This window comes from Sus scrofa, chromosome 7 (assembly GCF_054392235.1).
Source record: "Sus scrofa isolate SSC_HxYL_T2T_F1_AM1 chromosome 7, Sscrofa_HxYL_maternal_Yorkshire_Landrace_v2.0, whole genome shotgun sequence".
Lineage (NCBI taxonomy): Eukaryota > Metazoa > Chordata > Mammalia > Artiodactyla > Suidae > Sus > Sus scrofa.
This window is the reverse complement of record NC_139389.1, coordinates 84,740,250-84,756,153: the sequence shown is the minus strand read 5'-3', so window position 1 is coordinate 84,756,153 and position 15,904 is coordinate 84,740,250. Positions and strand designations below refer to the sequence as shown.

The 15,904-nt window shown below is 47.5% G+C and overlaps 1 protein-coding gene across 51 annotated transcripts in view; it reads right to left on the bottom strand.

Moving 5' to 3' along the window:
* Positions 1-15,904, bottom strand: part of SLC7A7 (solute carrier family 7 member 7) — a 58,896-nt gene that overhangs the window by 4,390 nt on the left and 38,602 nt on the right. For all 51 annotated transcript variants that reach the window (XR_014808818.1, XR_014808811.1, XR_014808803.1 and 48 more), the window contains 2 exon segments: positions 1,425-1,550; positions 214-358 (listed from right to left, as the gene is read on the bottom strand). Coding sequence is in view for 30 of the 51 variants with exons in the window: in XM_084965772.1 (XP_084821898.1) it covers positions 214-358; positions 1,425-1,550 (271 nt within the window). In the remaining 21 variants the exon portion in view is untranslated.

Here is a 15,904-nt window from a genome sequence, read left to right as displayed (position 1 = left end):
AAAAAGCCTGTAAAAAAAAATTTTTTTTTAACCTAAGAAAGTTCACCTCTTAGCTGTTACTGTGATCTTGGTCAAGTTACTTTTCAACCTCAGCCCTCCCATCCATTAAATGAGGCTGATAAAATTGACTGGTTGTGGCATGCTGTCTGGCACACAGCAGGAGCTCAGTAAGTGGTGGCTGTTGTTACGGAAAGTTGATGATGAGGTACCTACCTCTCAGGATTCTTGATCTCTTCAGTGACATAGTTGAGGGTGTCCCAGCCCGAGTAAGAGAAGAGAGCTGAGTAGAGTGCCAGAGCGATGTCACCTGTTGAAAATGATGAACCCTCAAAGGCATTCTCAAAGTGAGTCGAGGCTCCTGGAACCCAGAGAACACAGAAAAGCAGGAAGATCAGTAGCCTACACCACAACTACAAGGTGACCCAGCAAAGGAGAGGAAGAATGTGACAATAGGAGGTGTGTGGCCTAGAACTACCCTTGCAGCAAGGGTACAAGTGAAAGAAAAGGGAGCAGAAGACATACATCTACAGTAACCGGCCAGAGTTCAGGGGGCAGCACAAGGATCTCAACAGGAAGGACCCCAGTGGATTTCTAGGGTGAAGAACCACCACGGAGCAGAAGGGCTGGAGAACAGGAGGGATGCAGTTCTGTTTGCCCTCTTTCTAACTCCAGATAGCTGAAACAGGGTGGAAGAATGGCAGGGCTCCGTGTGCCCAGCCAGCAGTGTAATTACAGGGAAGGTGTTCACCCCTAGAAAGAGGAGTGAGTACAAGAGGTTCATTCTGTTGATCCCCAAGGAGCTAACAATTATAGCCTCAGCATGGGGCTCGACAATCGTCAAAAGCCAGCTCTGGCACATGGCTGCCAGCCCTTTTGCCAGGATGAACCTCCTCTGGGAGGCAGCACACACAGGAGTGAAAGGATAGGCTTTGGCATCAGTCTGCCAGGGTACAAATTTCAGCTCCACTATTTATTAAGCTAGGGGCTTCAGGGAGTTCCTGTTGTGTCTCCGTGGTAATGAACCCGACTACTATTCATGAGGATATGGGTTTGATCCCTGGCCTCGCTCAGTGAGTTAAGGATCTGGTGTTGCCGTGAATTGTGGTATAGGTCGCAGACGCAGCTCAGGTCCTCCATTGCCTTGGCTGAGGTGTAGGCCAGCACCTGTAGCTCCAATTCAACCCCTAGCCTGGCAACTTTCATATGCCACAGGTATGGCCCTAAAATGACAAAAAAAAAAAAACAAAAAACAAAACTAGGGACTTCAGCAAGATATTTAATTCTGCAGCATCAGTTTCCTCATCTATAAAATGGGACTAATAATAGTACCTATTAAATGAAACCATGCACAAAGGTCAATTAGAGGAGTATGGCTCATAGAAAATGCTTCACAAATGTTAGTTGCTATTCCTATTATTTCTTACCCTGACCAAGTCTAACAATGCCTGCGATGATGATGATGATCAGTGCCAATACTTTAGCATAGGTGAAAATATCTTGTACCAGGGTTCCCCACTTGACATAGGCACAGTTAATGAAGGTTAGGAGACCTGAAAGAAAAATAATACTGATTGGTGACTGACCCTACCATCCGGAGGGCCTTATTAAACTCCCAAGCAATGTTTCCTGTACCAGTCACCAAAATAGACCCTTTGGCCAAGGACAGAAACATTTGGGCTCTGACCTGCTCTGCACTGGAAACTTCTGCCACCGTTATCATTCAAAGGCACTTGCTGAGCACCTGTGTACATAGCACCACACACAGACACACACCCCCAGCACTTACACGGGAGACATACAACAAAGTGTGGATTTGCTTACACACAAAAATGTTCACAGCAATAGGAGGCAACTGTTAGCATTACAGGATTAATGATGTGTTCCGGCTGTTGGCTCTGAAAAGTCACGGTCTCTCCCCCTCTCCAGCCCTGTATCCCCCCTTAGATGGACCCCAGGATCCAGCACGCTAATGCTGTGGTATTACTGTTAACCTTGACAAGTCCTGTTGTGACTTATCCAACGTCTGGGCCAGCAGGTCAGGATGTGTGGCCAGGATTAGGCTGGAGGCCAGACTTCCTGCTACCGCCAGCCAGCTCAGCTGCCTGTTTTCATGCTTGGAAAGATTCTTGGAGCCAAGGTTCCTATAGAAAGGGGACAGGGCATTTTTCCTGACTGGACAATGCAAAAGTCAGAGCCATAAACATTTCTCAAGTCCTTTTACCCTGGGGAAGAGGCAATCGTTTTACCTGGACAAGCTCCAGTAAAGTTCATGACTTGCCCTTGGAGCCACAGTTCTTAACCTGGAGCTTCCACAAAGACTGAAATATGCCCAAAGTTTATGCATTTTTCTAAGAAAAATGTCCATAACTCATCAGAATCTCAGAGAAATCCATTACCCTCCCCCCCAAAAAGCTATGAACTGCTACTTCAGATGAAGAAATTCAAGAAGGGAGGCCCACACGTGCTGTAAGGTCGACCGATAGCCCCGGGATGTGGTAGGGAAAAAAGCTGAAAGAAACAATTCTGAAATTCAGCAGAATATTCCTCAATCCCCCACCAACCTCTTAAGCAAGCAGGCAGACACGCAGCCCGTACCTTCCCTGCTGCGGCAAAGTGGACCGCCTCTCTGCTCCCTCCTTCCCAGCTCAACAGCTAGAGCACAATGAGGGTTTAACAGCCCTTCTCCCAGCAACTCCAAAGGCAAGGTGAGAGCCAGCCTGCCTCACCAGTGGAGAAAGTGCTGGGCTTGCCTGCTTCAGGCCACCAGCACAGTCACAAGTACTCGCTGTCTCAGTTCTGGTAGTGGTGTGGCCCTCAGTGTCCCCAGTCCTCCTGTTTTGTCGTGTCCTGGTCTCGTCACACTCTGGCCCAGAGCCGCCTTCATCCTGAGAAGCAGGAAAGACCAGCCCTTCGGAACAGCTGTCTGACCTTCTGTTGCCCCCTCCCTGCCTGCCCAAGTTCTTTTCTGCTCTTCCAGAAAGGGGGCATTCCTATCCCAAACAAACATTTGCCTTTCTGCTTAGTAAACAAGACAATGAACAACCAAACCTTATCACAGGGCTGGGCAAAAATGCACCCATAACTGCAGGCCAAGGCAGGGCTAAGTTAATAATTAAAGACACAAGCATGTAGTCTCCCAAGCACCCCACAAAATGGCCAGACCTTTCAGATCTGCTGATCCTCCTCAGCCGGTCATCCATCCTTTGCTCCCCATTGAACTTCTGCCTCCAGCTATTGAACAGCCCTCTTGCCCCTTCTCTCTTTCCTGTAACCTCTACCCCTTAGCCTCGGGCTCTGCTGCTGACTTAACAAACATAACCCAAGCCAGGTTTGGATTAAAAACACCAGGGACAACTGAAGCCGCCATATGCACAAGGGAATGGGATCCCCTAATTAAAAGGTGTGGTTAGCCCTTGGGGTCACCTGGGAGCCCACACCAAACTGGGATAGGCTTGAGGCTCCAGGGACTATTTCTGGTTCACAGTCAGTCTGCAGCCATGTGCCACAGGTTCTGTTTTCAGCTTTGTTGAGGGATGTGGGCAGGGAAAAGCCAACTCATCCTTTACTACAACAAATTCTGAAAGAAAATACATGGAGTTCGTGTTGTGGCTCAGTGAGTTACGAACCCAACTAGTATCCATGAGGACACAGGTTCAATCCCTGGCCTTGCTGCGTGGATTAAGGATCTGGTGTTGCTGTGAGCTGTGGTGTAGGTCACAGACGCAGCTTGGATCTAGCATTGTTGTGGCTCCAATTGGACCCCCTAGCCTGGGAACCTCCATATTCCACATGTACAGCCCTTAAAAAAAAAAAAAAGAAAATTCATGGATTGTTTAACATTTTAATCTCTACTGCTTCTCTATTCTACTTCCCTATCCATCCATTTGTATCCTTTTTACCCCACAGTGTTTTCTCCTGCCCCTAATCCAGAGCCTTTGTCCTCAGCCACTGACCCACCATCTTGCCCTGATCTGCTCTCTGTATGAGCACAGGAGGCTGCATTTGAATGAAGGGAATTGTATGGAAAGGGCTGGCCCTTCATCTTCTCCAGCACCCAGCTTCCTCCAGGGCCTCTTGGCTGTGGGAGCAGGAAATAGACTGCAGTGCTGACCAGGCTCTTTGTCTCCACCCCCAGCGGATACAGCTGACCAGCGGCCCCAGAACCCAGCCAAATACACTGTTCTTGAAGTAGAGCCCAACGTCCTGCTTCAGAGGTGGGGGCATGGTGGGGGGGAGCAAGGGACATAGGGTTAAAATAATAAGCAGGCAACTGCGAGTTACCCTCAAGGACAGAGATGCACTACCTCCTACCTCTAGGTACAATTCAATCTCCACCAACACTGGGCCAAGTCCATAGGAAGATGGCCTGAAAATCACCACAGACCCCTGACTTGTGTGCAGCTCCCTTCTGGCTTTGACCCCTGCTTTGGAGGAAGAAGCAGGTTCGAAATCATTTCTATAATCATCTAAAGAGACGCTCCTGAATGGTCATCAAACCCAGCTTCCATGGGCCCCTTGGAGGAGGTGGCCAGTTTCAGGACTAAAGCCCAACATCAGCTCTAGAACTGAAAGCAAGAACAGCACCTGCCTGCATTGATCCAGAGCAGAACAAAGCTTGCAGGCCCACTCGGGATCAGATGCCCAGATTTCTTTTTTTTTCCAAATTTTGTTTGTTTGTTTTTGTCTTTTTGCCCTTTCCAGGGCCACACGCGTGGCATATGGAGGTTCCCAGGCTAGGGGTCTAATCAGAGCTGTAGCCGCCAGCCTACACCAAAGCCACAGCAATGCTGGACCAGGATCCGAGTGGAGTCTGCAACCTACACCACAGCTCACAGCAACGCTAGATCTTTAACCCACTGAGCAAGGCCGGGGATCGAACCCGCAACCTCATGCTTCCTAGTCCAATTCGTTAACCACTGAGCCACGACAGGAACTCCCCAGATTTAGTTTAGATGCTCAAACTAAACAGTCCCTGAAAAAGAACATTCAACCTACAATTCTCCCAGCACCATTAGTTTTTTTGTTTTTGTTGTTTTTAGGGTTGCTGTGGTTTTTGCCACATCCACAGCATGTGAAAGTACCCAAGCCAGGGATCAAATCTATGCCACAGCAGCAACCCAAGTCACTGCAGTGACAATGCCAGATCCTTAATCTGCTTTGCCACAAGGGAACTCCGAGCACTACTAGCTTCAAATACATATAACATACAACTTAGGCTGCTATTTAAGCCATTTTCTGTTTCAAATCCCCAGGGATGATATAAACCTCAACACTTTATTAGGCCACTCATTCCATTTTTAAAGAGATCAACAGCTCTTCCTCCCACTAAGCCAAAAACTTTTCTCACAACTTCTGGCCAGTAGTCTTGGACCTCCCCTCCAGAACCACATGGAATCAAATTAAAGCCTCTCTCACATCATAGTCATTCTTAATATTAAAGATTAACATCCTGTCCCCCTTGGGTCTTCCTTCTTCAGGCTAAAGACCTATTTTCTTCAACCTCTTGTGTGACAAATATGGTTTCCCACTAATCAGCCCAATTTACTCTTCTGCATTAACTTCATTTTGTCAGTGTCTCCCTGGAAACTGGGAGCCACACAGAAAACTACAGATATTGTTGCAGGCTATGGAGTCTTAGTTTGAATTCACTGTCAGTTATAACTCCCTCCCCACCCCCTACCCCAAACTAATGAGCTTTTCCCTCTCTCCATTTTGGGCCTATTAAAAGTGATTTTTTTTAAATCCAAAATATGAGGCCTTCCTAGCAAATTTCCTCTCTGAATATTTAGGCATCATTCCTATCTACTACAAATGGATCTTTCATCTTAATTTTACTTTTTTTTTCTTTTGTCAGGCTCACACCTAAAAGTGCGAAGTTCCCAGGCTAGGGGTTGAATCAGAGCTGCAGCTGCCAGTCTACCACAGCCACAGCAACGCCAGATCCGTAAGCCACTGAGTGAGGCCAGGGATCAAAACCAAATTCTCATACTAGTGGAGTTCTTAACCTGCTGAGCCACAACAGAAAATCCTCCCCTTAATTTTAATCGGTTAGTTAAAATGCTTTCAATTTGTGAAATCTGCAAATCTGATTAGCATACCTTCTGTATCTTCGCTGAAGTCACTTATAAAAATGCTAGCCTGGCACTATATATATAGTGCCACACCGGAGGCAGAGGAAGTTCCCAGGGGTCAAACAGGTGCTACAGCTACCAAGCTATGCCACAGCCACAGCAACGCTAGATCTGAGCCACATCTGTGACCTACACCACAGCTCATAGCAACGCTGGATCCTTAACCCATTGATCAAGGCCAGGGATTGAACCTGCATCCTCGTGCTTACTAGTCAGATTCACTTCCACTGAGCCACATCTCTGACCTACACCACAGCTCACAGCAACACTGGATCCTTAACCCATTGATCGAGGCCAGGGATTGAACCTGCATCCTCGTGCTTACTAGTCAGATTCACTTCCACTGAGCCACCAAGGAAACTCCTCAGCCTATCACTATAGACCTTCCTCTCTGCGTCATTATTCCACGACATCAACCAAGAATCCACCAAAGTACTTTTACCTAGTCCACCTTTTTCTACCTTGTCAACAAGAATATCATGAAGGTTTGCCAAGAACCTCTCTGAAATCTGTATACAAACATCTCTGCTCTAGCAATCTAATGATGCTGTCAAATGATTCAAATGAAATATAGCACATATTTATGCTAGAAAGTCCATAGCTATACCATTCTAATAGTCAAGAGCTTGAACAACCCAAATGCCCATCAACAGTAGAATGGCTACATAGGAGAATACATAATGGATACTAAACAGCGGTGAAAATGAGCTATCTCCAACTACAGACAAAAATATGGATGAACTGCACAAACATAGTAAGTGAACAAACCAGACACAAGAGAGGACATAAAAACAGGCTGAATTAATCTATGCTACTAGACATCAGAACAGTGGGGGTGGGACCAGGGGGAGTGACTGGGAGAAACACAGGAGAGGTTCTGGGGGCTGATTTCTTCCTCTTCTTTTTTTGTTTTTTAGAGCTGTACCCATGGCATATGAAGGTTCCCTGGCCAGGGGTCAAATCGGAGCTACAGCTGCTGGCCTAAGCCACAGCCGCAGCAACGCCAGATCCGAGCAGCACCTGCAACCTACACCACAGCTCGCGGCAACACCGAATCCATAACCCATTAAGCGAGGCCAGAGATCGAACCTGGATCCTAGTTGGGTTCGCTGAGCCACAAAGGTAACTCCAGGGCTGGTTTCTTAATGTGGATGCTGGTGGCACATGAATTTTCACAAATTGAAGACACATCAAGCTCCCCACTTGTGACACAGGCACTGTTCCTTTTATATATTACACTTGAATAAAAAATTAAAACTGAACCCCCAAAATGAGGTTCACTTCTTTTTAGTAAATCCATACAGGTTACTAGAGAGCCTCTTTTCAACCCTTCATACTTTGCTAACCAGGTTGAACAGATGAGCCTAGAATTGGGGCAGGGATCAATGTCGGATTACCAGTGCAGAATGCTCAGATTCCACCGCTTCCTCTTTCTTGGAAAGCCAGGTTATCACTTGTGATGGGCACAGTTGCGGCCCTAAGAGGCAGAAGAGTCAGGGTCAGAATGATCTGATGTGAGAAAGACTTGACTAGCTACTGCTGGCTTTGAAGATGGAAGGGCCCCATGAGCTAAGGAATGTGGGCAGCCTCTAGAAGCTAGAAAGGGTAAGAAAAGGGGTTCACCCCAGAGCCTCCAGAAAGGAGCATGGCACACTGACACCTTGATGTGAGACCCATTCATACCTTGGACCTACAGAACTGGGAAATCATACAAATTTGCTTTGTTTTAAACCATGAAATTGGTGGTAATTTGCTACAGCAGCAATAGGAAACTAATACATCACACAACAGCTTCCTTTTTACACCCTTCCTGTTCTCCAAGATCCTGGAGATGCCTAACAGTCAGTCATTCTGTCATCTCAACTAATTATAAGTTCTTTCCATCTGCCTGCAGGGGATAGTTAAAAACATTTAGGGCAGTGACATGCTTTATTACTATCTCTTCAACTCTCTTGGTCCTTTTTGTTGTTGTTGTTGGTCTAGATCTATTGGCCTGTTGGGTTTTTACTGAATTCTTAGGTGAGCAGTCCTTCTGCAGGCAAAGTTAGAAGTGGGACTGTGGACACTCATAGCATCATAGATCCAATTGCCCCAGAGCAGCCAGCCTTGCCCCTGCTGTTCTCACTCTAAACACTGCTTTTGGAGTCTTTTGTTAGCCTTAGTCAGTTTTCAGGTCCTAGTTTATGCTGGTCTTTAGCCTTTGGGGCATTCTCCTGGCAGGTCTGGGCCACTCCTGTATTTATTTAGTCTTGTTACATCACCTCTCATAGTCTCTTGTATATCTTATTTCTAAAAATCTAAGCTCATCAAAAAGCAACATGTGGAATTCCTGCTGTGGCACAGTGGGTTAAGAATCTGACTGCAGGGAGTTCTCGTTGTGGCTCAGCAGGTTAAGAACTGAACTAGTATCCATGAGGATGTGGGTTCAATCCCTGGCTTTGCTCAGTGGGTTAAGGAACCTATATTACCACAAACTGCAGCATAGATCACAAATGCAGCTCAGATCTGGCGTTGCTGTGGCTGTGGTGTAGGCTGGCCAACTGCAGCTCTGAATCAAACCCTAACCCGGGAACTTCCATATGCCATAGGTATGACCCTAAAAAGGAAAAAAAAGAATCTGACTTCAGCGGATTGGGTCACTGCAGAGGCGTGGGTTTGATCCCCAGCCCAGCCTAGTGGGTCAAAGGATCCTTTGTTGCCACAGCTTCAGCTCAGATTCAATCCCTGACCAGGGAACTTCCATGTGCTATGAGTGCTATTAAAAAAAAAAAAAAAAAAAAAGTGTTTGGGGGTTTCCTATCGGTCTAGTGGTTAGGACTCAGTGCTTTCACTACTGTGGCCTGGGTTCAATCCCTGGTCTGGGAACTGAGATCCCACATCAAGCTGCTGCATGACGTGGCCCCCCAAAAAACCCCAAACGTGTTCCATACTAAACCATTTGTTAAACGTAATGAGTTCCTACTTCTCAGAGAATGCAATTTTAGCAAAAGATGTTCAAGGTACTGAAGCTTCCTTTGCTACCATGTTTACCTTTTATACAAATTTTATAATTTTTACAAGGAGAGCAAAGAATTTATTCTTCCAATCTAATGGTGCATGGCATATGCCCACCATTACATCATTCCTACTTCTTTTTGCTTTTATCCTCTTTTTCTTTTCACCGCACTTCTTCCCTTAGGATGGGGGTTTATTTCCATGCACTTTACTATGGGAGACCTTCAGGAAAAATCACCAAGTGGAAACCAAGAGCCCTCTGATAGCACCATGTAATAATTCTTCCAAGATAAGCAGATGGGATTAACAGAGGCTAAGAGAACCTTGCTGCCCTTTTTTTTTTTTTTTCTTTTTTCTCTTCACTTTTTAGGGCCACACCTGTGGCACATGGAAGTTCCAGGGCCAGAGGCCTAATCGGAGCTGCAGTTGCTGGCCACAACCACAGCCACAGCCACCCTGGACCTGAGCTGCATCTTCTACCTATACCAGCAATTGCAACAATGCCAGATCCTTAACCCAATGAGCCAGGTCAGGGATAGAACCCATATTCTCACAGAGACAAGGTCAGGTTCTTAACCCACCGAGCCACAATAGGGATTCCTTTTGTTTTGTTTTGTTTTGTTTTGTTTTTTTGGCTGAGCCATGGCATGCAGAAGTTCCTAGGCCAGGGACTGAACCCAAGCCACACCAGCAACCTGAGCTGCAGCAGTGATAATGCCAGATCCTTAACCTGCTAAGCCACCAGGAACTCCCGGGTGCCCTTTCTAAGAGATGGGTCATGCATCTGTCATGAGAAAGAAAGAGACTTCTGTTTAGTTGTAAGAAGCAGCCCACCTGCAGGCAGGCCCTGGAGGCTGTACTAGGTAGCACTGTTCATTACATTTGTTGGGAAAGAGAAAAGGGGGAGATAAAATCCTTTGACAACTCTCTGTGTCTTGGTCCTGAAACTTCCCTCTCACTGGAATCAAAAGACTCAAAATGTGACCTTGCCCAGAGGGAACGGGCATCCCTTATTAGAGCAGATCATCATACCTCTCTTTGATATGCCACATCAATCTCAGCTCTTCTAGCAAATCCATCACTTTTGAACGACATGTACTCTTTCATTGTCATATTCTAATCAGACTTGAACTTGTTTCCTCCTTGCAGGAAAAGTAAGGAGCAAATGTGCTGCAGTTCCTGCTGTGGTGCTACAGGATCAGTGGCATCTTGGGAGCTTTGGGACACAGGTTCGATCCCTGGCCCAGCACAGTGGGTAAAGGATCTGGCATTGCCACAGCTGTGGCTTTGGTCTCATCTGTGGCTCAGATCTGACCCCTGGCCCAGAACTCCACATATCTTGGACAGCCAAAAAAAGAAAAAGAAAAGAAAAGAAAATGTGTTTATTAGCCTCATTGAATGTTTCTGAATCCAAAAACATCACTCCCAGTCTTCTATCTTCTCCAAGTGGTGCATTACTAAGCAACTTTTCCACCTTTATTCTTCTTTCTCTAGAATACTTCACAGCCTCCAAAATACCCAGATACTCCAATATACTTTTATCTGTGCATTTTTCTCCTTTCCTCTAAAATTTCAGTTTAGGAGTGAGTTCCCCTGGTGGCTCAGTTAGGTTAGGATCCAGCATTGTCACTTCAGTGTCTCAGGTCAGTGAGGTGGCACGGGTTCCATTCCTGGCCCAGGAACTTCCACATGCCACAAGCACAGCCAAGAAAATTTTTTTAGTTTAAAGCTTTATTAAGTGTGTATCTCTCAATCACTACGAAATCCATCCCCTCACCAAAGTCTATCCTTCTGGTATCTTGGCATTTACCGTCTGGTACCAGTTCTGTGGGGGGGGGGGGGGGTTCTCCACATACACAGTTTTCAAATGACAAAAAAAAAAAAGAAGATTCTACCTGCCACTCTCTTCACTATCTTGAACTTTAAAATCACCAGTGACACAGCTCATGCGTCTTCTGACTAGTGACGTCATTCAGCCCCCAGCAATCAGCAGGACAGCAATCTATGGGCTTCACTGCTGTGAGCAAGCACTTCGTCACCTTGCTCAAGAAAAACCACCCCTCGCTGCATTAGGCCGGTCTTGGTGTAGTTGGAGTCACACTGCTGGGGAGCAGCCCAGCCTCTTAACAGGTACATGCAGGCTGTGAATACCCAGCTGTCTCCAGAATACTCTACTGAGCCTGCTTCCTCAGAAGGACCAGATTTAAGCTCTCCAAAAAAGCCTCAGATCTCTTGCCTTAAACCAGACATTTCAGGAGTTCCCATTGTGGTGCAGCATAAACAAATCTGACTAGTATCCATGAGATTGAGGGTTCGATTCCTGGCCTTGCTCAGAGGGTTAAGGATCCGGCGTTGCCATGAGCTGTGGTGTAGGTCTCCCAGACATGGTTCGGATCCTGCGTTGCTGTGGCTCTGGTGTAGGCTGTAGCTCTGATTAGACTTCTAGCCTGGGAACCTCCATATGCCGAGGGTGCGGCCCTAAAAAGACAAAACAAAAAAGACACAAAGCATAATCCCCACTGGTCACTGGATCAGGTTCCTCCCACTCTGCCTCCACGAACTCAGTCAGCGCTTCAGTCACCATGGTTCTGCCCCGCTTAGAGGGAGCAAGCAAGCACCTTGTACCTGGAGGGTCTCCTGCTAATCGACACCACTGGCCCCTTCAAAGCCAGCAAGGCCTTGTTCACTGGATCCTAACTGGTTCACTCAGCTAGGTCCAATTCAGGTTCTCAGAAACAGGACTGCAAGCCCGAGTGAGCAGCAGGATCACCTGAGGAACATGAACCTACACCTCTGGGGTGCACCCCTGATTCAGGAAGTCTGAGATGGGGTTCCCCAGGGGAGTCTGCTGATCGGCCTGCTTAGGGGCGTGCTACCATCATCAAGTCATCACGTACAGAACCACTTTGATGAGAACAAGCCCAAGCCCTCACCTAACTCTGGGCTCCTGGCTCCAGCTGACATCGCTCGATCAGCTTTAACAAAGTCCAGGGCTCAGGCCCCACCCAGGCCAACGAAGTCAAATTGCGGGGTGGAGCCCAGGCATTGGCATGTGTTTCAAGCTCCCCAGGCAATTCTCAAGAACAGGGACAGCTGAACACCTCTCTTTCCAAGGTCTCCTTCAGTTTTCAGCAGCAACTTTCTGCTTCCTCAATTCTTGTTCTCCAAGCCCATCCCCAGTCTTCTACCCAGGGGTCCAGAGTTATTTGGTTGGGGGAACAGGGAGGGAGAAGAAGGGGCCATGAGTATTTTTTAAACCTCCCCCCCACCTGCCAAGGTGATTCTAATGTTCAGCCAAGGTTGGGGCCCTCTGTCCCTAGCTCCTTCCCCAACCTCCCCTAGGCTGCCCTCTTAGCCTCTTCTGAGGCAAACAGAAAGACCAGAAAAAGAGACCAAGGGTGAACCCCTGAAAAGCCTGGGGGATCAGGCCAGCACAGAGCTCTACCTCCCTCCCTGCTGGTGAAGAGTTTGCTCCAAAGTCTACATTGGGAGTTCCCGTTGTGAGGCAGTGGTTAACGAATCCGACTAGGAACCATGAGGTTGCAGGTTCAATCCCTGGCCTCGATCAGTGGGTTAAGGATCTGGTGTTGCCATGAGCTGTGGTGTAGGTCGCAGATGCAGCTTGGATTTGGCGTTGCTGTGGCTGTGGTGTAGGCCAGCAACTGTAGCTCGGATTCACCCTCGCCTGGGAACCTCCATATGCCGTGGGTGCAGCCCTAAAAAGAAGAAGAAAAAAAAAGTTCACAACGATCCCAAACCAGAAAGAAGCCAAGGCTTTGACTTCAGCCCATTTGTTGCTATGAATGCAGAACATGAAATGTGAGTTTCCTCACTGCCATCTCAAAATGGAAAATCTCTCTGGAAGAAGTGACTAGAAGTGACTAGCTTCCAAGTAGAAAGTTCAAAAGGCAAAGTTCGAGGCACAAGGCAGTTGGGGGCCCAGAGTCTGGCTTTTCCACCTCACTGGCCACAAGGACTTGAAGCCAGCGGTTCTGGTCCCAGGAGAAGCTGTCTGAGGACGGGCCAAAGCTCCCAGAGATCTTAAGTCTTCCAGAGTCCACGAGCGGCTCCTGCAGACAGGGGACGAGCTGTCCACACAGGCCCTACAGCGGCCAGCAGCCCCACCAGTACTCTGAGAGCCGAGAGCATGCAACTCCCTTCTTGGCCAGGCTGACTCTGGAGCCATCCCTTCCGTCCAAGCCTCCAGCCAACATTCCACTGCACAAAAGTCAGGAGGCCCCAGCAAAGACCGCCCGATCTCTGAAGAGCAGTCTGTTCACAGGGCCCCCACAGGTGAGCTGCTGGCCGACTGGTACAGCAGACCCAGCACACAGAAGAAAAACTGTCTCATTAACAAAAGGCAAAGATCTAGACCAAAAAAATTAGGTCCGAGGGTGGGCAAGTGTAGGCAAGGCGGGAGCAGAAACGTTCAGCACTGCCAACAATGGACCAAATGGCTCCAAAGAAAGGGCTGTCAGGTGGAGCTTGGTTTCTGGACACCCAGACCTGGTGACGCCAAGAGAAAACTGCCACCTCCATTCTCCCGCAAAGAAGAAGCGTCTCAGCCCTCCCCTCTGATCTCCGAGCTGCTGGAAAATTAAAACTACTTTTAAGTCATCTAAAGACAGACGTTGAAAACAAAGTTTTTAGCAATTAAGAAGATATACATGAGTTCCCACCGTGGCTCAGTGGAAACAAATCTGACTAGTATCCAAGAGGACGCAGGTTTGATCCCTGGCCTCGCTCAGTGGGTTAAGGATCTGACATTGCTGTGGCTGTGGTGTAGGCTGGCAGCTACAGCTCCAATTAGACCCCTAGCCTGGGAATCTCTATATGCCACAGGTGTGGCCCTAAAAAAATTTTTTTTAAGATATATAGATGGCGATGTAACTTGAAACAGTAGATACCTTTTTTCTTCTTCTTCTTCTTCGGGCCGCACCTGCAGCACATATAAGTCCCCAGGCTAGGGGTCAAACCGAATCTGCAGCCGCTGGCCACAGCAACAGCCACAACAGATCTAAGCCACGTCTGCGACCTACGTACGCCACAGCTCATAGCAATACCAGATCCTTAACCCACTGAGTGAGGCCAGGGATCAAACCCACATCCTCACAGACACCATGTTGGATTCTTAACGCACTAAGCCACAAGAAGAATTCCTATAAATACCATTTTTGACTGACAATTATGTATTAGGCTACTGAACTTATTACATCACCTAATTTAATCTGACAGAAGTAAGTTTATTACCTTTCTCCTACCATTGAGCAAACTGAAGCCACTCAGCCAGGGGCCTACTCCAAAGACTGCACACATTCCACCACACTTTATGCCCCCTATTATTTGCATGCAAGGAAGTTGACCTGCAAGTGGGACTATCTCCCTCTGGGGTGATGGAGCTTCTGGCTACAAAGAACTAGAACAGTCCTCAAAGAGCTGTGAGGTGGGGCCGTGGGCACGCCCCTCTAGTTGGAAAAAGTAACCATTTCTAGCACCCTGGACAGGACAGCAAGGGTCCCTCAGAACTCAAAATTCATCCATTCATCCATTCACTTCTCCAACCATACATCCAGTCAGAAAGCATGGGCTGAACTTGAACCCACTGTGTTCCAGGCTCTGTCATTAAGACCCAGTCCCCAGCCTCCACAAAACATTACTAGAATCGGGTACTATCGAAGTCACTGAGAAGCAACCCGTCCAGTCTAGGGCAGCGAAGTGGGTGCAGGTAGGCACCGGGACCACAGTTACCTGGACTGCATATATGGAGGCTAATGCTGGAGTTGGAGAAAGGGAGGCAGAATTCCTGGCAGAGAAGGGTACATGTGATCACCCTGACAAGGAAATCAGCAATGAGTGAAGTCACCCATGCATAGGAAAAACTTACCTAAGCAATAATCAGTAAATGATTTCAAGGTCTATTAGCAAGACTAGCTTATCTAGGGCTGTAGTTCATCAGCAATTCTAAAAGAGGACTATGCCTGTAAAGGGACTGAAAGCCACTCCAGCAGCAGCAGAGACATATCTGTTCTCCTGAAATGTCACTGTTCGAATAGAAAAGGATCAAAGCACAGCAAAAATAGAAATCATGCCTCTGAGATAGAGCCCCATTCTCCAGAGGAGGAAACGGAAGCTAATAAATTTAACCTGCCTGATGCTATCTTCTTTTTTTTTGTGGGGGTGCACCCGAGGCATATGGAAGTTCCCAGGCTAGGGGTCGAATCCAAGCTGTAGCCACTGGCCTACACCACAGCCACAGCAGCTCAGGATCTGAGCCGTGTCTTCGACCTACACCACAGCTCACAGCAACGCCGGATCCTTAACCCACTGAGCCAGACCAGGGATTGAACCCGTGTCCTCACGGATACCAGTCAGATTCATTTCCACTGAGTCACAACGGGTACTCCATGATGCCATGCTCTTAATCACCATGCACTGCTGCCTCTCAAAGGGACAAGGGTATGCCCTGCACCGTTCAACAGAAAGAAATGCTGACTGCTATTGGGGAAATAACAATTAAAAATAACAGTAAAAAAAAAAAAAATGCTGACTGCAGGTACCCAAGCATTCCGTGCAGAAGACCTTATTGTAGGGTAAGATTATTTCATCCAACTTTTCCAGAAATACACCCTCAGGTGGGCTTAAGTCTTTCCCATAAACTCCTCCCTCTGACTTGGTCCCTTTCACTAACAACCACCCTCCTGGCTTCCACAGTCAACCTTCTAGAAAGCACATCTACCTTCCCTCCTCTGCCCTTATCCCCGCAATGTGGTCAGATGTCC